Here is a 23,759-nt window from a genome sequence, read left to right as displayed (position 1 = left end):
TCAAGGCTACACAGAGAAATCCTGTCTCGAAAAACCAAAAAAAAAAAAAAAATGAGAATAATAGTAATATCTCTCATGTGGGACTATTGTAAAGAAAAACTATGTTAATAAGTGGAGTGCCAGGGACAAGAGAAATTACCAATGGTGCTGTTAGCATTATGCCTCAGTAATTATTCTGGAAGTTGGGAAATGAATATTTGAAGATGTGAGAATCCCAAACAAAGTCACAGAGTTTAAGTATGAAGGCTACTATAAATTTGCGTAAAAATCATAACCATCAGTTTAACTTTGTTGTCAGTCATCCATTCTGTCATTCTCTCAGGCCTTCAAGAACGCACTGATGAGTTCTTACTGGTGTTCTGGTAAAGGAGATGTGATTGATGACTGGTGCAGGTGTGACCTCAGTGCCTTTGATGCCAGTGGGCTTCCCAGTTGTAGCCCCCTTCCACAGCCGGTGTAAGTATGTATGGCCCCTCTTCCTTTGCCTAATCCTTTCTGTTCACTCGCATTCTAATATTGGCAGATAAAGCTAAGATTCTGCTGGGTTCTCAGGGTGCCAACCCAGATCATTAAAATCTCAGGTGCTTTTCCTTTGGGAAAAAATGTGTTCTTGAAATATAGAGATGTGAACCATTAATTTAGTTTGCAGTACATGATGTTTAAAAATGATGACTTCTGATTCATTTCTCCTTCCTGCGGTTATCCATTCACCACTTGTCTGCTAAGCAAATAACTTGCTTTGCCAATGTCTACTTTGAATAGCTGCAGCTACTGAGATAAAATATAGAATGTCTCTCTTTTTTTCTTTTTTTTTAATTTATTATTTTCTTTATTTACATTTCAAATGCTATCCCGAATGTTTCCTATACCCCTTCCCCCTACCTCTGCTCCCCTACCCACCCACTCCCACTACTTGGCCTAGGCCTTGCCTTATGCTGGGTCATATAAAGTTTGCAAGACCAAGGGGCCTCTATTCCCAGTGATGGCCGATTAGGCCATCTTCTGCTACATATGCAGCTAGAGACACAAACTCAGGGGGTACTGGTTAGTTCATATTGTTGTAGAACGTCTCTTATTTCATTAATTTTTTCAGTCAATCATTCTATTCACTTTCTGGGTGTCAGTTACTGGGTAAGAAAATACCAATGATCAAGACAGAGACAATTTACAGTTTTACAAGGCAGGTAGTGAGGTAGGAAAGACACATGGCAAAAGTAAAGATGTCACAATTTAAAGTTAAATTAAAAACTAAAGCAAAGCAAAGTTGTTCATGGGAAGACTCATGGGCATGCTTACATAGAAGAGTGGGTAATAAAGAAAACATCATGAAAGGGATCTTTAAGGAGACAACACTCTAGGTAAAAGTCCCAAGAATCACAGTTTACGGAGGTGGGACAGCCTATGAGAGGAACCTGGGACAGGGAATTTATTTGAGGAAGCAAAGGAAGGTCATCTTGTGTGGAGAAGTGTGGTTCAAAAGAAATGCTAACAAGGGAAATGGTCAGGGGCCTGTGTTGGCAGTCAGAGTCCCATAAAACACCTCTGTAGGAAGAGAAAACCCACACTAGGAAGTTATCAATGTAGACATAGTATGGTTTAGTGAGATAAAAGAAAGAATATGGACCTATGGTAAACAAAGTTACCATGATGATTTTGTTATATGAACCTGTGCAAATTGTTTCCCATTGGGAACCTTACTTTTCCTACTTACAGTTCCTACTAAATGAGGGAATTGTACATTATTTTCTCCAAAAGGCCAGTTCAGTAATAACCTTTAATAATTCTCTTTGTTATTGCTTTAGAGAAGGATTTGTTACAAAAGTCCCTCTCTTTTTTTTGAGAGAGTATTAAGTACCAATTACAGAGACCTGAGGATATTAAAAGTTGGCTAATCTATTCAGGAACTAAAGGCACTGCCAGTAAGACTAAAAGCAACTGTGTTTAGTCCCTGACAATTTATTGTTGACAATCTATAGAATGAAACCCTATTGAAAATGTAGCATAAATAAATCAAATGCTAACCATGTTTTCACTGAACAGACACTGAGCATAGGCTAATTTGTTGATTGTATTGCATTGGTTTTAACAAGAAAGCTTTTTGTATCTATGATTTGTGGATGAAGAAACAGAAACCTTGAAATCTAAAGTAGTTTATTTGAGACCATGCAAAAGTTGTGGTAACAGGTGGAATCATGAGTTAAACCTAGGCTAAAACTTCTGTAGGTCTTTAGGGCCCTGGGTGATACAAGACAGCTAATGAACAAGCTTCTTTGTCATCCCCTATTAGGTTACGACTTTCTCCAACAGTGGAGCCTTCCAGCACTGTGGTTTCCCTGGAGTGGGTAGATGTTCAGCCAGCCATTGGAACCAAAGTCTCTGACTATATTCTGCAGCACAAGAAAGTGGATGAATACACAGACACTGACCTATACACAGGTAAGTACTTTTCCATCTTGTGGGGAAAACACGACAGAGGATTAACCCAGATCCTCTCATGTCTTTGTGGACTTGGTATGACCTGTCTTGAGAAGGCACTGAGGAGTTTTGGTGTGGTTTTGAATAAATAACAGCAACACACTGTTGTTGAGAAAGAGCTCCTCTGATATGGGCAGTCACTGTCTTGTCTTATTTGGATACTACTCTTTCTATAAAGGACTTGACCTTCCTCCATGTGAGAGAGGTCAATGGATCTTGGGTTTGAAACATTTGTACATAAATATACTACTCTAGGACTGAGAATATTCAAACAATTTCCTTTCCTGAGATGCAATGAGGTATGGTCTTCATAAACTGATATTAGTTTAATGAGTACTAGAAATGATTCAAGCATCTAGGAGCTTTGAGGAATGTAGTTTTTAAGGGAGCTCCATTTGGTTGTCACTGAGAATATTAACTTTGTGTTTTCCTATATCCCTGATATTGCAAAAAAGATTTGAACTCTACTTTACACCTATGCTCTGTACTCTGTTGTGACTTCCAGGCATTCATAATTCTTTCCCAGTCAGAAATTTGATTGGGTATTGGCTTCCCGTGCCACACACTGACCTATGTACACTGTTCAACATCTCCCTGAACAGCTCCAAATTTAAAGGGATTTGTGTCTTTTTGTTTGTCTCACAGATCATAAAACTGAGACCAACCCAAAGTTATCCATCTGGTGTCATCTCCACACAATTATAGAACTAAACCAGGATTGAAATATTACAGTTTTAAAAATTATAAATTTTTGGTTACTTAGAACATTAAAAAGGAATCATAGAAATGACATTATTTCTTAAATCAAGGTTAATTCTCCATATTTACTATAGAATCTGATATAGAGTCTGATATTCAAATATTTGTTGGATGAATAGATAACAAATAAAATGACTTAATTGTTTCAATTCTGTTTTGGTTCTTCTCCCTGACTTTTTTTATTCATTTTGGTCTATATAATTTTCTCTCTGCACTATTTTTGCTTTAATTCCTCTGAAGCTAGGAAAAATATGATAGACATAGGCTTGGGTTGTAGATGACAGTAGAAAACTTATTGGCCGGAACTGAGTAGTTTATGTTTTATAAGTTGTCTATTGGAGGTCCTTAGGAACTTTTTTTTTTATTTTTTTAGTTGGTTATATTATATATTTACATTTCAAATGTTATCCCCCTTCCCCTCAAACCCCTATCCTCTTCCCCCTCCCCCTGCCTCTATGAAGGTGCTCTCCCACCTGCCCACCCATTCCTGCCTCAGCACCCTAGCATGACCCTGGGTCATCAAGCCTCTACAGGACCAAGGTGCTCCCCTCCCAGTGATACCCAATAAGGCAATCCTCTGCTGCATATCCAGCTGGAGCCATGGGTGGTTTGGTCCTTGAGAGCTTTGGGGGGTGGTCTAGTTGGTTGATATTGTTTTTCCTATGGTTGTGCAAATCCCTTCAGCTCCTTCAGTCCTTGCCCTAACTTCTCCATTGGGGTCCCTGTTCTCAGTCCAGTGTTTGGCTGCATACATCCACATATGTATTGGTTAGGCTCTGGCAGAGCCTCTCAGGAGACAGCTATACCAGGCTCCTGTCAGTAGCATCCTGTCTTGGCGTCAGCAATAGTGTCTGGGTTTGGTGTCTGCAGATGGGATGGATCCCTAGGTGGAGCACTCTCTGGATGACCACTCCTTCAGTCTCTGCTCCACAAAGGGAAATGCAGGTACAATGAGTGGAGCAGAGACCTTGGGGACTTTATATCTATGTTCCTAATGAAATTTGAGCTGCATGAATCTTTTTATATAATTTTCCCTTTTTTTCTAAAAGTATCATCAGTTTTTATTTTATGCACATCAAACTTAGTTTTTAGATCATTTACATTTAATGTGAAATGTATGACTATTGTTTTATCTTAGTGATTATTTTGTTTTACCACTTTTTGCCTATCCTCCATGATCTCAGAGTATTTTCTTTTTTGATTTACTAAATGAAAATCTTTATTTCTTTGTTTTGTGTCTTGTTATAAGTTTATGATTATCAATATTTTTCATTTTAGTACTTATTAATAATTTTGAGAATTTCATTTATGAGTACTATATTTACATCATTTCTACTCGATACCCTGTCAAATAACTTATGTCTTCCCTACTTCCTCATAATTTTATGACAATTCATTCTTTAATAATTTTTGTCTTTGTGTCTCTTTCTCACTCTCTCATCCCCACTTTCATATACACACACAGGCTGCTGAGTCCCATTTAATATTGTTTATATGTATATGCATTTAGGAATAAATGCTTGTGATTGGGTGGATTTTCCTTGTAGAAAACTGATTCTCCTTCTACTAAGAGCCTTTAATTGGCTGAAGGTTTTCATCAAGACATGAAGCGATGTGCGATTTCTTCCATCCACACTGTAATATTAAATGACATTGTCATTGTTTAGGAAATCCCTCCCATGGTTCCCATTTTACTTTGCTGTTTTCTGTAGGAGATAATTTTGTTAATATTTCCTGAATGTAGCTCACTATAATTTATAGGAAATCATTATTTTATACTGAGGATCTTGGTTCTCTGGCTCTTATAATCTTTCCACTTCTTTTATGATGTTCCATGAGCCTCAGGTTTAGGGAGTAGATTATAGATGTATTGTTTGGAGCTGAAAACCCACAGTCAGTGGTTTTCTCCATTGTTACTGCTTATGTATTTCTGGGATGGTATTCAGCTGCTGAAAATAAAAAGACTTCTGTGCTGAATGATAAGAGCTACATTTATCTGTGGCTATAAGAAGAAGTATATAAAATGAAGTAGGAAATTATAAAGGCTTATTAAAGTGGCAGGAATAGGCTCTCCTTGAGGACCCATGACGTCACTAGATTAACTAGATTAACAGTACATCACATGCATTCCCTCCTATTGAGTGGTCCTTTAGTTCAATTAGGTAACTGATAGTTCCTCCTGAAATATAAGCACCAGATTGCACTTTTGGTTCTCTCTTGCTGAACTGATTTTTGGTGTGGTCCACAGGCTTTACACTTGGATAGGAGTTTTAATTGTTTTTCTCCCTATGAATTTTACATACCAACATTGGATGCCATAAGAACTTGTCTTCAGAGAGGCTTCTTGGTCAAGTCGAAATTGAGTTCTCCAAGTCCTGTGTCTGAAGTGTGAGGTGTCTTCAAAGAATAAGGTCATACCTTTGAAGTCTGGTGGGTAACCAAGAGCACTGGGGATAACCTGTAATATCTTGCAAGTCTCTTGGAGTTTTTCTGAGAAACTAAACAAAAGCATATTTCCCATGCCTGGTACTGGAACTTTGCTAAGTGGTCTGTGGCTTTGGGAAAAAGCACTATTACCCCAAGTAACATAACTGCATTTAAATAATTTTATGTATTCACATATACTTACATATTAATTATATATTTATAAGTGAACATGAAATAAATTGTTTTCTTTTGGCTATTTTTACTCAACCTTAGTGTTTGTATCGTCTCTTCTCTATACCTCAGTGTTGCCTTCTCTGCCCCCTCCTCAGACAAATCCTACCGTTTCCCTCTCTGGAGCCTCCTCCCTGGGCTCCCCTTTTACTTTTCTACTTTCTGTAACTTCTCCAGGTTATATAAACACATATAAAGATCTGAGTTAGTATCCAGAAATAAGAGAGAACATGTAATGTTAGTATTTTCTGGGTCTGGATTTCATGTCTCTAAAGCTGAGCAGTACAAAAATTTGTATATGTAACACACTTTCACTATCCATCCCTCTGTTGAAGGACATGTAGGCTGTTTCCATTTTCTATCTATTGTCAATAGAGCTATGGTGAAAATGGCTGAACAAGTTATCTGTGGAGTGGGAAGTTGCTGTCCTTTGGTCAGATACAAAAGAGTTGTGAAGTTCTCATGTAGTATTTTTTATTTTTAGCTTTGTGAAAATGCTCCACACTGACTTCCAGAGTGGCTGGGCCAGTTTGCAGTCCAATCAACAGTGAAGGACTGATTTCCTTTTCCCATATCCTCCCCAGCCTTTGTTTTTAGTTATTTTCTTGATTCTAGCTATTCTATGATGAGATATCAAAGTATTTTTAATTTGCATTACTATAATTGCTAAAGATGTTGAACACATTTTACAGTGTCTACTAGTTCACATCAGTCAGTAATGTATTCATTCTAATTTTGTTTAAGATGTTATCATTGTTGGCTGTAGACATCAATGTTGACAAATTCATTTCCCCAGACTTTAAAGATGCTCTTCATTTGTCTTCTTCTTTGCCTTATTCCATGGGAGAAATGAACCATATCTCTTAGGCTGGTTTCTCTGTATTCTCATGATAATTTTCTCTGGCAGATTCTAAGATTCTCTTTATTAGTCATGAACAATTTTAGTTTTTCTTCTGTCTGGCATTTATTGACCTTTCTGAGATCTATGGGTTTATAATTCCATCACCTAGGGAAACAAGTTGGCTATTACTTTGTCAAATAGATTTCTTCTTTCCTCATATTTCTGCTTTCGTAACTCCAATTACACGTGTATGTAGCAACTTGAAGGTATTACTCATTAGTGATGGTTACTTTATATTTATTTTTTTTCTTACTGTGCTTAATTTCGATGATTTCTCATACTTCTTCTAGCACCTACTGTAAAGTCTAATCTGTTTTTAATTCTATCTAGTGATTTTTTTTTTGTCTTAAATTGCCACTTCATTTCTTGGAAATTATGTCTGGATATATCGGTATCTTTCTTGTTGACTTACTTAGTTCTGTAGAGACAGACATTCCTTATGAAGTCATAGCTGGTTTGAAATTTTGATCTTGTTCGTCCTCCTGGGATGGTGTTCCAGGCATGCTTTGCCATGCATAGCTCTTACCTAATGGTTTTACATTTAGTTATTTATGTGATGGTGTGTATACACTGTGGTGTACATTTAGAGGTCAGAGGTCAGTTTGTTGTAGTGGGCTCTTTCCTTTTACTGTATGCGTTCTGGAGATAAACTAAGACCATCAAGCTTGTGGTGAGTGCCTTTACCCAATGAAGCACACCACCAGCACAATATTCTGTTTTTTACATGGAGTTTAGTTACAATAACCTTAAATTTCCTCTTTGCTAATTCTAACATCTGTATCCATTCTGGGTTGGATTATTGATTCATTATTTTTTTTACCTCATTATAAATTTCATTTCTCTTGCTTCCGTTTTTGTACTTGATAGTGTTTTCATGTGGATGTGTGTGTGTGTGTGTGTGTGTGTGTGTGTGTGTGTGTGTGTGTGTGTGTTCACAGTACAACTTTTTAGAAGCAGTTATTTTCTTCCATTGTGGATTCTGAAATTGGATTGCCAAGCTCTAAGACCTTTGCCCTGTTGGGTCCTGGATATGTTCAAATTCCTAATAATAATAATTTGAATTCTGTTTTAGGAGACAGGTAAGCTAGTGAGAAGTTTCTTGTGTGTATGTGAGGGTGTATAGTTGTGGAAATCAGAGGCAGATATCATAGAGCCATCTACAAATACTCCTCTACTCTATTTTATTGTGATAGTGTCTCTAACAGAAGCTGAAACTCAATATGTCAACTAGATTGTCTGGCCAGCAAGCCCTTTGGACTCTTCTATCTCCATATTGTGGTTCCATGACTGCTGGTGATCTTAATGGCGGAAGGCAGGGCTTCATGGCTGTATAGCAAGCACCTTTCCCATTGATTGAGCTCTCTAGTCCCAGGGAGTAGTTTATTTGGCCCAGTAGGTAAGAGACTTGCAGTCAACCTTGAGGATCTAACTATAATTCCTGTCTACCTTGGGCTGGTCATTAAGCTGCTATGACAAAATATAAGAATATAGGATGTAAAATATGACCGTATATGACAAAATACCCTGAAAAAAGAAAGAATGAACAAAACACAAACTTGTGTGGAGGAAAGTTTTATTTTGTCCTCACAATTTCAGAGGTCGTGGTTCCATGTCAGTTGGCTCTGTTGCTTTGGGCCTGACTGGGGTGAGGCAGGAGGAGAGTGTGAGAGGAATGTGCTTACTTCATGGTACCCACAAAAGGGGAGATAGGAAGAAAGCATGAGGGAGGGGTGAGGAGGAAATGAGGTCATGAGTTTTCAAAGTTGTAATTCCAGTGACTTGCCTTCTCACCTCCTGGGTTCCATCACCTTTTAATAATGCGTCAGATGGTGACCCATCACTGAATCAACACAGGTATTAAGGCAGAGATCCCAGGATCCATTCATCTCTCAAGATCTGGATCCAGTTGCTGAGGACTGTGTCCTTAACACAGACAATTTTGTTGTTGGCACTGCACTTCAAATTGAAACCATAATACCTCCGAAAAACGAATTTGGCCCAAATTTGAATCTTTTAGCTTAGTTACATGAATTTTATCATGAAGAACATAAGCCCAGTGAAGGAATAGGAATTTGCAAAAGCTGTCTTTTGCTTCTCCAAATTTATCTACTTCTCCCTGAAATAGCTAGTATGTGTCACCATGTTTTCTAGGTCTCAGTTTCCTCATCTAAGCTATTTTAGAACCAACTATGGTACAGTTCTTGGGACATAGGAACTATGTAAGCTCAATTATTTCTTTCTCATTTCCATAATTAGAGTGGGGAGAAGAATCAGGGTTGGGGGATGAAAGGGAAGAGAAATATGAATAAGAAAACAAAGTAGAGAGTTGTTTTGGAAAGAGAATTCATCATGGTTGGTTAGAGGCTTCCAGAATAGGAAACCCAGACTTTCACCTTTGATCTTTAAATTTTGATAGCGTTTAAGTTCATTGCTGGGATTATTTATTCCGAAGGCCATGTGTGTGCAATGCAGATACAAGTGCATTCTAATATCTTTCTTGGTCTTACTCCCTTGTGCTCATGCAAACGCATATCCTTTATGGCTGCCATGTGCTTCACACTCCTCTGAGCTATTGAAATGCACATGCTTTTTGCTGCATCCTATCTGTTCTCCCTTGGGTTGGGTGACCTCTTTCTTTCCTTCAGAGAAACCATTGCTCTATGGGTCTCAGGTCTCCTTTAGGAACACTGAGCATAAGTAGCCCTCGGTCCCAGTTGTTTTGAGCAGAAGGAGGCTTGTTTTGTGGGGTGGCTAAATTCCCCGCACACTAATCTGTCATCAGTATTAAAAACAGATGTCTGGTTCTCCCACGTGGCCTCATCAGAGACACTGGCATGAGCTTCGGCCTCTCAGGCAGGGTAGACATGTGTGGAGTGGGGGAGTAAGAAGTGGAGCTGAAGCCCAAGCCAACTGAACAATTCCAACCCCCCTCTCTGACCTATGGACTCAGAGGAGAGGGACTTGGTCAGAGATTATACACATCAGCAGTCAGTTATATACTCACAGTGAGATGTAGAAGATTTCTTTCCTTCACTTCTTCCTCTCTGTGATTGAGACAAATCCTGGAGGCTGATGAAAATACAAAATATTTGTATGGCTGAGCAGGATAGAAACTAGCCACCAGATAGCCATGGGGGATTCTGATCTTTAACTTCCATGAGGATTGTCATTTCTTTGTCATATGTATATCAGCTGCTGAGAGTCCCAAGAGTTTGGAGTAGGATCGCCTTAAGCATGGAGTCCCCCCTTCTTTGGTGTAAGGATCGAGCAAGTGAGAATAGAAGGGAACAGGCTCACCAGGCCATTATAATTTCCTACTTCCCAGTGTGCTAATAGTCCGACTACATATTTTTCTTCGGGCATCTGCTGCTCACTTGATGGATTCTCTTTTAATCTTTAAAAAAATAGAAGCTTCTGTCTTTCCTCATGGGATTCCTAGCTTCAGCTCATTTGATTCAGGGCTGGAAGGCCAGCTGAGTCTTTTGGCTCTTGAAAAGGCAGCAGGCCCTTTCTGCTTGCCCCCACCCGGCCTCAAAAAAGGCAGCAACATCTGGAGCTGGTCAGTGCCCCTTTCTGTGCTGGCATCTGGGAGTCTGATGGGCCTCTCCCCAGTAGATTGGTACCAGGCATTGAGTTTATCTCTTGCCAGCTCTCAAGTCCTTTCTGATTCTGCTTTTCTCTTTCCTTTCCTTTCTATTTCTCTTTTTTCTTCTTTTTCTTTTTTGTGTGTGTGTCTCATCTTGATTTCTGCCTCTTCTTTTTAACTTTCTCCCCAAGTCTCTATGCTTCCTCTATCTATTTATTTGTTTGCTCCTTCAACCTGACTTCAATATGAACTCTTCTTCTTGACTCAGATATGGGTAAAGAACTTGTGAGCTGTGAGAAGTCACCTCAGTCTATTCTCAGCTCTATCTATATCGTCAGTCCCTCCTTGGATGATGCCCCATCCTCAGTTGAAAAGGTCCTTTTCTCTCCACCTCTCCACAGTATACACTCACCAGTCCATCTTAGGCCTTAGAGTAAAGATCTTCTCATATGAGAAGAACATTTAGGAAAATGCTACTCTAGGAGCAGAGAGGTATATCTGGTAGCTCTGATGCAGCAGTACCCCGAAGTTATATGGCATTCTCTAGAAGCAATCTAGCATTCCTCAGACCATAAGGGTTATGCCTCAGCCATGTTTGTTGTTGAGGAAGCTAAAGGGACTATCGTCATCCTAGTGTCTGCTTGCTCTCAGCCAGCTTGAGGGAAATAATGTCCCTAGAATTAGAACTCCACCCCTTCAGCTAAAAGGGAACAGGGGTAGGCGTGGTGAGGGTGGCAAGTGAAATATGTTCTGCAGGGTGAGGTACAAAATAGCATGACTACAAACATCTGGAACTAATATTAGGGTCTCAGTAATGTTTCTGTCACTCCATCTGCTTTTTTGAATGAGATATTTCTGAAGCCAAGAGCCTTCCAAATGAAAAGGTATTTATATATCTTAGAGAGTCTAAATTCTATCCATTTCCCTATGCTACCAAGCCTTCCTACCTTCTGATCACAATTCTTTACAAGTAAAAAAATTCACTCATTCATCCCATTACCATGATGGAACTCTTTCTAATATAGTTGCTTTGATGTATACAGAACATGCTAGAAACACAGAATGATCCCTCTCCCCAATGAGCTTATTGTCTACTAGAAGAGAGAAATGACTTAGAGAGAAACATCAATGACAGCAAGATGGGTGATGAGAAAACTTATTAGTGTAAGAAACAAAAAAAAGGAGGTTTCTGACTCAATACAGTGGGATTTCTAAAATGTATGCAGATGAAGTGAGGCAATTGTTTGAGATTCTAGTCCCAGTAATTAGTTACCAGGATCAAGTCACCATAATAAGGCTTTGCTCCTCCAACCTGACTTCAAAGCCCCCATGGTGATCTCCCACAGTCCTTTCAGGTCCCCCTTCCTGGTGCCATCTGTTGCCATTCTTATCCTAGTGCCATCTGCCCATTGCAGAGAATAAGAGAACAAAAGTTTTATGTCTCTGTGCCATCACCAATATCTCCCTCCAGGACAAGTATGAATCAACCCAGGATGACACCCACCTTTCATACAAAAGACCTTTTCAAGGCTAAATACATCTTCTCTTTTGTCTAAGGTGCTCAGATATCCTCTAAAAACGAAAGACATACACATTCCCAACTTTATCTTCCTGCTTCAACTAAAACTAGTTCTAAAAATACTGAAGGTCTTGGTTTTGAACTTTCTCTTCATGTCATGTCAACATAAGAGATGAGTTCATGGTCCTTGTAGAAGGTCTATTTTAAAAGAGCTAAGTCTTCTCTTTCTTTGACCCCCCCCCCATATTTCAGTGAACTTTCCTTCATTCTTTCTCAGCCAGCTACTTCTAAACCACATTAAAGAGTTTGTCCCCATAGGATATTGTTCCATCAAAACCATTAGTTTCCATACTATACTCTTTGACCATAGTTTGTCAGCTGGTTTGTAGATCTCTAACTCCTATCATATCTGCCTTTTAACTCATCAGCATTTGCCATATCTTCATATAATTACTTTGCCCATCTATCAGTTACAACTTTAACGTCCATGTCGTATCTTTTAACTACTCTTTTCAGCAAGAACCCAAGCTCTCTCACCAGCCCATCCTTGTTTGCACTGTAAGTGTTCTTCTTCTGTGATATGCCAACATTACAAGGAAAGCTCAGAGCCTAGGAATGGCTGCTTATATATTATTAACCACCAACTTCAACTGACCTCTGTGTACTCCTGGTTAAGCTTTCCAGGTTGCTCCTGCCCATTTATTTTCTCCATCATACTTAAATGCAGGATATTCATCCTTTAGTCACAGAGGATATAATGGTCGGATGTAGTCTATTCACCTCAATAACAGTTTCAATTATAGATATTGTGATATGTGTCCTGCCTTCTCCTTCATGTACAATAGGTGGTATCCCTTACATTTAATTATTCTTCTGATAATTTCCTTATATCTTCATTAATCCTTAGGAAGTAATACACACACACACACACACACACACACACACACACACACACACACACACACAATTTCTCCCCACATCCTAAATTTCCAATTTTTAGCACCCTAGTTTCACCATTATGTAATTGTGTGAATAAACCTTTCTTGTTCCTTTTTTAAAGGTTTACTAGATGTTTTCTTTATTTACATTTCAAATGTTATCCCCTTTCCTGGTTTCCCTTCCGAAAACCCCCTATCTCCTCCCCATCTCCCTGCTCACCAACCCACCTACTCCTGCTTCCTGGCCTTGGCATTCCCCTACACTGGGGCATAGAACTTTCACAGGACCAAGGTCCTCTCCTCCATTGATGACCGACTAAGCCATCCTCTGCTACATATGCAGCTAGAGCCCTGAGTCCCACCGTGTGTTTTCTTTGGTTGGTGGTTTAGTCCCAGAGAGCTCTGAGGGTACTGACTAGTATGAACTAGTATTGTTGTTCCTCCTATGGGGCCATCCCCTTAAGAACCCATCCCATGTACAACACCAAACCCAGACACTATTGTGGATGACAGAAAGAGCTTGCTGACAGGAGCCTGATATAGCTGTCTCCTGAGAGGCTCTGCCAGTGCCTGACAAATACAGAAGTGGATGCTCACAGTCATCCACTGGATGGAGCACAGGGTCTCCAATGAAGGAGCTAGAGAAAGGACCCAAGGAGCCTTTCTTGTTCTTAAAACAAAGAAAAACACTCCACATTCTACCCAATAACATCCATTTCCTCTTCTTCATAATCTTACCTTTGATGACATAATTTGTGGTGACTGACTCTGTTAAGATTCAGTTTTAACTAATTACTCAACATAGTCTTTCCTGTGTTCTGTTACTCCCAGGTTACTGAATCATTTTACTCTATGAATATTTATAATCTTCCAGCCATTGAATCTACAATTTGAGTTTAAATTTAGTACTATTTTAGATTTTCATGTATGAATACTGTATTATATGTTATATTCATCTATCTCTACCTTCCTATGTAGATATTCTCTCAAATTTATGACCTCCTGCTCTTTATTATTGTCACATAAATCCATTTATGTCCATGTATGTTTCTACTATGTACATGTGCTTAGTGTATTAGACTGGATATCTTTTCAGGGGGTACATCTTTGGAGAACAGTCAAGCCATTGCTTGACTATAGGTCTTTAGGTATGTGTGGGACCTTATGAGATTTTCTCTATCTACATTAGCCAATGACTTTTTAAAAAATTATTTATATTTAAATACTACACAATTTTCCTTCTTGGCTTAGATCCTTTTAGGAGTCTTCCCTTCTCTCTCAAATTTATGTTGTCTTACAGTCACATAGTATTTATTCATATAATATATTATATTGTTATAGAACATAGCACACACATGAATGCTTTTAGTACTGCTTGTACATATATGTTTTAAGATTGATTACTTCATATTAAATAACCAATTAGGGGAATACTCATTCTCCCTCTCTCAGCAGTCACTAATGATCTATGTGTTCTTATCTAGGGGTGTGACCCTTTGAGATTTTTCCCATCCATGTGGGGATGTCAACTGATGCTAAAATTGTCCTGATTTGCTTAGTCAGCCATATTATTGAGATTTCATGAGTGTAACTTCCCTGTCATACCTAGAAGACTCTTTCAATTTTTGTCTTTTTTTTTTTTTTTTCAGAGCTGAGGACCGAACCCAGGGCCTTGCGCTTGCTAGGCAAGCACTCTACCACTGATACTTTTTCACATTTTATAGGGTTAGCTAGTCTTTTCCAAAATATTTTATTTTCCCCGGGTCTTTGATAACATACTAATTTTCTCCTCCTGTCTTTGACTAAGCATCATTTTTCTTGGTAGATTATCTCAACTTTTATTTAAGTTGTCAAGGTTCTTGTGGCTTGGTTTTGTTCATTCTTTTCACAATTTAACCCATCTTTAGGCTGCTATATCCATATTTATCATAAAAATAAATATAGTTATTGGTTTTTATTACCATACATTTATCATGCAAATTGAGGTTCATGCCATCTTCATATATATGCTATTTATTTATTTATCCTTCTATTACTCTTTATTTCCTTTCTCCCAGTCCTGTTTTACCTTTCCAAAGAATCCTTTTCTGTTTTCATTTTTCATGGTTTGTGTGTGTGTGTGTGTGTGTGTGTGGTTTATTTTGCTTGATATAATTGATTCTTTCCATGGCTAAAGAAAACTCCTCTGGGCAGTTATTAACCACATTTTTTACTATTCACCATTGTCTTGTTTTCTCTGTGGAAATCTTACCCACATCCAACTGATTGCTATACATGTTTGCAATTTATTGCCCAATAAGCTGTTCAAACTCAATATATCTCAAGTTGAAATCCCATCTTCTTGTATGGTTGCTCCTCTCTTAGATTGTATTTACTAGTTAAAAGACTGGAACAGCTGTAAAGCCAAGGTTTTAAGAACTCCCAGACTTTCTTTTTATACTTATCTCTTATTCAATTCATAATTAAACTATTTTGCTTTAGTCACCATTATCTCAGGAGTCATTTTTTTCTATCTCTACTGCATAATCTAGACTACTGTATATCTTTTTATTCTCTTTCTGAATAACCCTCAAACTATCCATCCTTTCTCAAAATATATAATTCCTCACTGTATACTCATGATATTAGCCAGTGGTAAGTATACACTATTTGAAACACTAGAGATAACATAACTATGAAAATATATGTGTGATGTATGAATAAGATTCTTCCTCTCTTAAGCCTGTTATGTGTCTCTATTACTTTTTTTTAACTAAATAAAGACTTTTTTGACAAGTCCTAAAAGGTTATGAATGATGCACTTCCTTAATTCTCTGCTGTTTGTTCTTGACACCACCCATATTTTTCCTTGGCCCGACACTCTCTCATCTCAATCTCAGTGCCACTGATCTGAATCATTTCATTAGATTTGCTCTTTTCTTTGACCTCATGACCTTTCAGCACTTTTTAATCCTCTAGGCTTAGTAATGCACTGTGAAATACTGAATATGCTTTGATTTGGGGGTAGATGACAAGACTTTAACATTTGCATTTCTCACTAGACTCTTAACATCCCCACCAATTATTACTTCCATTGCTGTACCCCCTGTATCTCATGTAATCTCAGACCTATGTTAAGCATTGAAAAAAACACCTGAACAACAACTAGTGAGATAAAGTAAAGGTTAACAGTAACATCTGGGCTATACACTTTAAGTGGTGAAACTAAAGAAGTAAATATCAGGTTATGGAGAGGTAAGATGTGGTAAGGTCTAGAAAATTTAGCACTTTGTCTCTTCTATGAAGGAGGCATCGAAACCCTTCAATCCATGACCTTATTGAATCCATAAGTTTATCTTTCCAAGTAGATGCAAAATATTCCCATTCACAAGTAAGAGGTTTAAAGATTGGGCTTGTGGAGATCAAACTTCTGAAAACTGTAGGACTAAGAACTTGTTTTGCGTTTTCTGACTATTTAATCTATACTTATTCCCGTCACTCATTGCTGACATGAGGCTAACTCCAGTCAAGATCCTAGTTCTCAGGAGCAGGAACATTTGAGTGTTGTTTACAGAATCAAATAACTCTGAGAAATCATCCTGTATGTCATGAAAGCATGGCTGAGCTAATTCTGACACTGAGGAGGGTTCAGCATTTTTTAAATCATTCCATAGATGGGAAATTGTAACTTAATAGAGATAAGTCAAAGGTGATGAGAGAAAATAGGACAATGGCTATCTGTAAAGTCTTCCTCATTTCTTATGTCAAGAAGATCTAAAAGAGTAAGAACTCCTTTCTAAGACACTCATAAAGCTTCAGATATAGCTAAGTGGTGAGCCCTTGCCTGGTATTTACACTGCCCTGATCTTGATCCTCAGTAATTCAATATAAGTAGATTAAAAAAAATAAGCAAATCTTTCATTCTTACTCCATTTTATCTCAACTCTGTCCTTATTGTCTTACACACAAGGTCGCACTAGCTAGATGTATACAGAACTAACATTACTTCCTCACCAGGATTTTAGTCTGGCCCCTGTTTTCAATTTTCATATGTTGATATATATCTATATATATCTATATATATCTATATCTATATCTATATCTATATCTATCTATCTATCTATCTATCTATATATATATATATATATATATATATCAACATATATATACCCATCAGATGAAACTGCAAAATTAAACACTAATACAATTTACCACTGTTGTAAATATCCAACAAAATGATATATAATGTGTGTGTCATTCTGTCAAGGAATCATTTAATAACCATCCATCCTCTTACCTTTTATTTTTCTTGACTACTTGAAAATATATGCAGTGCTCTTAATTTTCTGTGAGATGTTTTAAATCAGAGATAGCAAACAAGTGGCTACCTATCATTTAAAGTATTTTAATAAGTTGACATTATTGTAAATCTTGGTTGATTTTTATATGGAAATCTGGATTCAAGAATTCTGTTGAGAAATATTAGGTTCTGGAGGTTTTGGGCTTACAATCCCATATGGCTGAAGTAGGCAGGAGAATTGAGTAGCAACTGTTGACTTTACAGAAATATGTAAACTCTAGTTTTTTCATATCCCTCTATTTTCCAGATTTGCTAACATTGTCTAATCAGATATGTCCATTTACGTTGCGTGCTCAGCTCTATGGCTCTTTAATGCAGTATATCCCACTTAAACCTGTGCATAGGATCTCTTCTGAGATCTTTTCCTTCTCTTCTGACATGTCTGTTTGTTGTTGGTCCATACATGGCATTTGATGTTGACTCTTCAATGATAGCAGAACAGTGTCTATAAAATTGCTTTCATTTTGCAGTGCTTACTATGTGCTAAACCCCACTATAGTCTCTCTGTGAGGGCTTAAGTCTTGTCCTTCATTGTTCAATTTTTCTCCTTCTCCTAGATTATAACAAAAGCCTAGTAAATGAATATACTGGACAATTTCGTCTTCACAATAACTCTTTGTTGAAGTTGTTATTGTTATCTTTATTCTTATAAAGCAGAGACTATAGTTTATAAGTTGACTTTTCTATCACATGCTTCTGGAATCCTAAATTATTTTCTTTGCAAGATACAAACCATTACAATAGCGATTCCTTCACTTTGCAAGTTAGGAATCAAAATCTGAACATCAAGGACTTTTCTCTTCAGTTTCCTTATAAGCATCTATGACCAGCAAATAGCCAGTGTCTTTTGTATTCCAGACTGACCCCTGTCAACTTCTAATACCATTTGCCTCTGGGACTATCAACATTTAGATTTCTCCATCAATCCAATCAAACCTGATTACTGGGTATTCCTGAATTTTGAACCATCAGCATTTGAAGGATGCTGATTTGTGGGGAGAATTACTTGCAGAGTAGACTATACTGTGTCCAAAGACCAAACACAAATGGAAGCCATATACTCTATAAGGCATGACAATTGATCCTTTATTAGGTATTGGAAGTGATATTTCCTTGATATTTGGAAGAAAGAACAATGTAAAACAACTAATTTACTTTCCTGAGTTGGCTTTCACTAAGTCAGTGACTAACTTAGCATGTGAAGGCGGTAAAAACATTATCTGCCTTCTTGTCCTCAGACACACCAAGCATGTTACATCACATCCACTTCTCTATGCCTAGAATCCTGTAGCTTTCTTTGTGTATTTATCCAGAAGCAGTATAGCTGGGTCATATGGTAGTTCTAATTTTAGGTTTTCAGAGAAGCTTCTCTACTAATTTCCACAGGGGTTTCTCTAGTTTACACTCCTACCTGTGATAAATATGCAGTTCTTTTTTTTCTTCACATTTTTGCCAGAAAGGGGACCATGGGAGGAGAAGAAGAGATCTTAAAGGGTGGTGATTAATAGAACACATGTGACATGGATGTAGAAGGACTGTTGGATGGTAAGAGGACCAATGGAAGAATGGGAACAGTGAAGGAGAGAAGTGATGGAGAAATAAGAGCAAATAAGAGAGTATGTAGAGACATTCTACAATGAAATTAAAAGAATTTAAAAAGTGTTTCCCATCTCCCTCACCCAAGCTTCTTGCATTGCTGATTCTCTCGTTGATTATGAACTGACTCACCATCATTCTCACCATCAAAGAAAGGCTTTCCTGTCCCCACCAGACAGAAGGTTACTTATGTCTTTTATGTCACTGTCCCTTTTATTACTGATGACATATCACCTAGAATTTTCATTTACTTATTCATCCCCTTTTAAGTTTTTTTATTCATCTTAAAAATAACTTTATTGAGAGTATAACTGGCACACACAGAATTGCATTTAGTGCACACATATTGTGATGTTGAATGTGTGCATACACATGGGATGGCATCACCACAAGCCTGACTGTGCATGCACATCTCCCAAAAGGTTTCCTTTTGTTCATTGGTGTGGCCATGACTGTACAGGTGTAAGAACACTTCCCATGACATCTATCTTTGCAAAGCATTTTAAAGCATACAGTCTCAGAGTGTTAGCTATAGTTGCTAGCACTATGTTTGGTAGCAGATCCTTGAAACCATTTCATCTTGCAGAACAGAAAGTTTATACCCCGTTGAAAAACAAATTTTCATTTCTGTATCACCCCAGCTGGTGAAAAGCACCGTCTTATTCTGTGTCTCTTTGGATTTTGCTATTTTAGATAGTTTATGTAATTGGAATTATGCAGCTTTTATTCTCCTGTGGCTGGCTCATTTTGTGTACTTAGGCTCCTCCATCCTGCAATTAACAATGGTCCTCCATTTGGAAGTCCAAATGATATCACATCTTTATATCACCACACTTTCTTTTCCTTTTAAAAATGTTCTTTTTAATTACATGTATACAGTTGTCTCTTTGTGTCTCTTTGTGTGCACCTGTCTGTTCACAGGTGAACAGATGTGTACACAGGCCAAAAAATGGCACTGAATTCTCTGGAGCTGTAGTTACAGGCTGCTGTGAGCTGGCCAACATGGTTGCTGGAACTGAACTTGGGTCCTCTGTAAGAACACAAATTTCTTTTTTTTTTCTTTTTACTTTCTTTTCTTTTCTTTTTTTCTTTTTTTTTGAGACAGGGATTCTCTTTACAGCCCTGGTTGTCCTGGAACTCACTTTGTAGACCAGGCTGGCCTTGAACTCAGAAATCCGCCTGCCTCTGCCTCCCCAGTGCTGGGATTAAAGGCGTGTGCCACCACCACCCAGCTAGAACTTAATCCCTGGGACATGTCCCCAGATGGCCCTGCCCCTTTCCTTTTATTTAAAAATTCTATTTTGAAAAAAGTCTTACAAAATAGCCTAGACATGACCCCAGACCATGATCTTCTTGGGCAGCTTTCTGAATGGCAGCATTTACTTTGTAATAGATGTCTTTCTGCTTTGTGACTTGTGATGGGATGGAAGGTACATGCTCTCAAGACACCCAACTACATCACAGTTTTTAATCATTTCCCTTAACAGAAAGTTGAAAAGTTGTTTTCCCCATCTTGGTTATTGAGAATAATATTATGAGAATACCTCCATATTTTCAATATGGGATGGCTATTCTTGGTTGTCAATTTGACTACATCTAGAATTAATGAAAACTCAAGTAGCTGGGTACACTTGTGAGGTGTTTTTCTCTTAACTAAAACGTTTGAAATAAGAAGACCCGCTTTTAATTCAGGTCATTTGATGTGGGAATATCCAACTTTAAACTGGGTCATACCTTCTGCTGACAGCCTTTGTAAAAACATTGAAGAAGGAAGCTTATTCTCTTTGCCTGCTGGTTCTACCTCTCTCTGCCAAGTCCATTCCTTCACTGGCATTAGTGCTACGTCTTTGGAATTCTGGAATTATTTGTGATACTGAAAACTAGCTAAGACAGACATCTAGCCTTGTGGACTGAGCAACTACTGGTTCTTGGATCTTTTGCGGGTAAACAGCCATTTTGGAATAAGTATACCACAGCCTGTAAGCCATTTTAGAGTGTGTGTGTATGCGTGTGTGTGTGTGTGTGTGTAAGTCAGAGGACAACCTATGGGAATCCTTCTACCATATGGGCTCCAGGAATAAAGCTGAGGTGGTCACCCTTTGTGGCACATGCCTTTAACTCGTTAAGTCATCTCATTGGTTCATTTAAACATTTTTTGAGGAACTTCTTTGATATTTTCCAGAATGGTTACAACATCATTACACCATTATATTTTTCCAAGAATGGCATACAATATAAAGGTTCCTTTACACTTGATCCTATCCTCAGGATAAATGAGGAATTTTGTCCATCTAGTTCCCTCTGTATTCCTAGTATCACAATGTGAGTTAAGGTATTGTCAGAAGTCATGAAACCAAGTAGTTAATACTACCAGTTACAGAGCAAAAGGACAGCTAAGATAAGTAAACCACAGCAAGAAGCACTTACTCCATCCTAGGCACTCCATAGGCATGATGAAAGATGTGAAGCTTGTGGAGGGGAAGAGGAGTCAAATTACTGAGCATTTACTTACTACACAAACATCAGATTTATTCAGAAAATAGGTACTTCTATCCTCATCTCACAGATAGGAAGACAGATTCAGAAGGGTGAGGGTACTTGTTTAAGGGCATATAGATACTAAATGATACAGTAAGGAGTTTAAACCCTCACCTCATTCAGAACCCCATGTTCTTCACCCTTTCCCTTGATGCCTTCCAAGAAGACCTTAGGAGTGGAAAGATTGTGTTTTGAATAAAGGAAAGGAGAGAAAGCTGTAGTAAAATATAAAAACTTTGGTTGTACTTTTGGTTGAAATTATTGGGGGAGTGGTAGCACTGGGATGTCCTTTCTTGTGAGCTCTGATCCACTTTGGTCATTTGGTCTAGGGCATGGGGCTCACCATAGTTTATATATTTGCTACATGGTTAACACAGAGCATGTGATGAATCAATAATTCCCTCAGAAGGTCAGATGTAATTTTCCTAGAGCACTATACTTTTTAGGGGCATTCTGGCCCACAGAATATGGAGAGACAGATGATGAAAAATGACATCCAAACAATAGGTTTTCTCTGCCAATATAATAAGACAGTTGAAGATGAATTAAAAGTATAAAAAACAGCAGCTGACTGAGACAGATGCAGAAACTTACTCCCAACCATTGGACTGTAGTCAGGGACCCCTATGGTTGAATTAGGAGAAGGATGGAAGAAGCTGAAGAGGAGAATGACCCCATAGGAAGACCAGCAGTTTCAGGAAACTCCCAGAGACTAAGCTACCAACCAGGAGAATAGATGGACTGGGTTAAGGCCCCTGGCACATATATAGCAGAGGCCTCAGTGGGTGAAGATGTGCTTAATCTTCAAGAGACTCGAGAGCTCAGGGATATGTGAGGCAAAGGGGAAGAGGAATGGGATGAGGAACCGGGGAAGCAGGAACCAAGAGGGGTGGAATGACTGGAATGTAAATCAAATAAATTTTTAAAGCAGCTTTATTGGGGGCAGCTCTCTGGTGGGTTCACTGGTGTCAGAGCATGCGATCAGTGAAATCACCAGAGAAGTCTGGGGTAGTAGGTGGGCCCTTTAATCCTAAGCACACACTTGGTGTACCTGGCAGGGGCAGATGATGATGTCAGCAGTTGCTAAGTCCTTGAGAAGAGGCCAGGAGAATTGCCTGTATATTAACAGGGTTAGGGTTACAGGGTTCTGTCTTTGAACTCTAACACCAAAGAGTATAGTCAACTAACTAAACCTGAAAGTGACGGAGCAAAATCAAAGGTCAGCAGGGTGTACACTCTCCCCTAAGACTGCTTTATAGATGATTTTCTTAATTATGGATTTTCTACATTAGATTAAATGACATTAATGGGCCTTATTTTCAAATTTATTTCTACTTGACAAGAGACTATTAACAATTCATCTCTGGCACTAGAAAAATGCCATAGAAGCTCCAAATGTAATTTAAAGTAGAAGATACATACTCATTTTGTTTAATTTCCAGTATGATAATCCTAAAGACAGAGTCTAAGCAAGGATTGGAAGCAGATAGTTTATTTGTTAAATATGCAAAAGGATAGTTGTGAAGGGTCATGGTGAGATCAGGGGAATAGACCAGTACAGTAAAATTAGTGAGGAAGTTAGGCTCCCATTTCCTGAAGACTGTAGAGCTAGGGAGTGTAGCTCTCAGCCTCTCCAACTCAATCATTTGAAAATAAAAGGAATTACTGGTTCCTTTATTCCTAGGCTATGCTTGCCTACAAGAGCTGAGAACTCTCACAAGTCTTCAGGAAAAGAAAGAGAAAGACTTAAGTTGTAATATACCTGAAATAGAGGGTATCAGAGCATTACAAAATTAATCTAAATGCATACCAAAACTGCTGCACCTGGAGCTGAAATCAGAGTATTCTGAAATCAGAATACTCATTCAGAAAAGGTTGATACCATGAAACTGCACATGCCAGACACATTGCTATGCTTTCAGAAAAGTAATGTAGAATATATATTTCCAAGAATATATATATATATTTCCAAGAATATATATATATATATATATATATATATATATATATATATATATATATATATCCATGCATATTCTTGGAAAAAGGAGAAAGACACCTCTATGATGGTGTGATAAAATTAAAATAGGATTAAGTAGATTTATAATGGAAGAAGTATCACTTTATTTGAGATTCTGATAGTTGAAGATGCCTTTATGGAGAAATAGTCATTGAGCTTAACCTGGCAATATTTCAATAAAAGAGGAAATTCAGGCAGAGGAATAGACATGAGGCCAGGATGGAAGTTACCTGTAGGAGCACAGTATAGAAGAGATTGGAGTTTTTGATGAAAGACTCAAAGGCCAGGTTACAATAGCTAGACGCTATTCTTTCGGCAGCGGAGGGTGACAGGGGTACTTCTGGGTTTAAGTTATGATGAGAACCCAGTTTCTCACTCTTAGTCAAGAATGGCTAGAGGCAGGTGAAAATCATGGGTGGTTGTAGGATGG

General features: G+C 38.1%; 1 protein-coding gene across 3 annotated transcripts in view; it reads left to right on the top strand.

The window, feature by feature from the left end:
* The window catches only part of Astn2 (astrotactin 2), a 958,131-nt gene that overhangs the window by 795,006 nt on the left and 139,366 nt on the right, over positions 1-23,759 (top strand). For all 3 annotated transcript variants that reach the window (XM_021201332.2, XM_029539608.1, XM_021201333.2), the window contains 2 exons: positions 323-456; positions 2,288-2,436. In XM_021201332.2, the coding sequence (XP_021056991.1) occupies positions 323-456; positions 2,288-2,436 (283 nt within the window). The remainder of the gene's footprint in view (positions 1-322; positions 457-2,287; positions 2,437-23,759) is intronic.

The sequence above is a fragment of the Mus pahari genome, chromosome 6 (assembly GCF_900095145.1).
Source record: "Mus pahari chromosome 6, PAHARI_EIJ_v1.1, whole genome shotgun sequence".
Taxonomy (NCBI): domain Eukaryota; kingdom Metazoa; phylum Chordata; class Mammalia; order Rodentia; family Muridae; genus Mus; species Mus pahari.
Note: the sequence above shows the minus strand (reverse complement) of the source record. Positions and strands in the feature narration are given on the sequence as shown.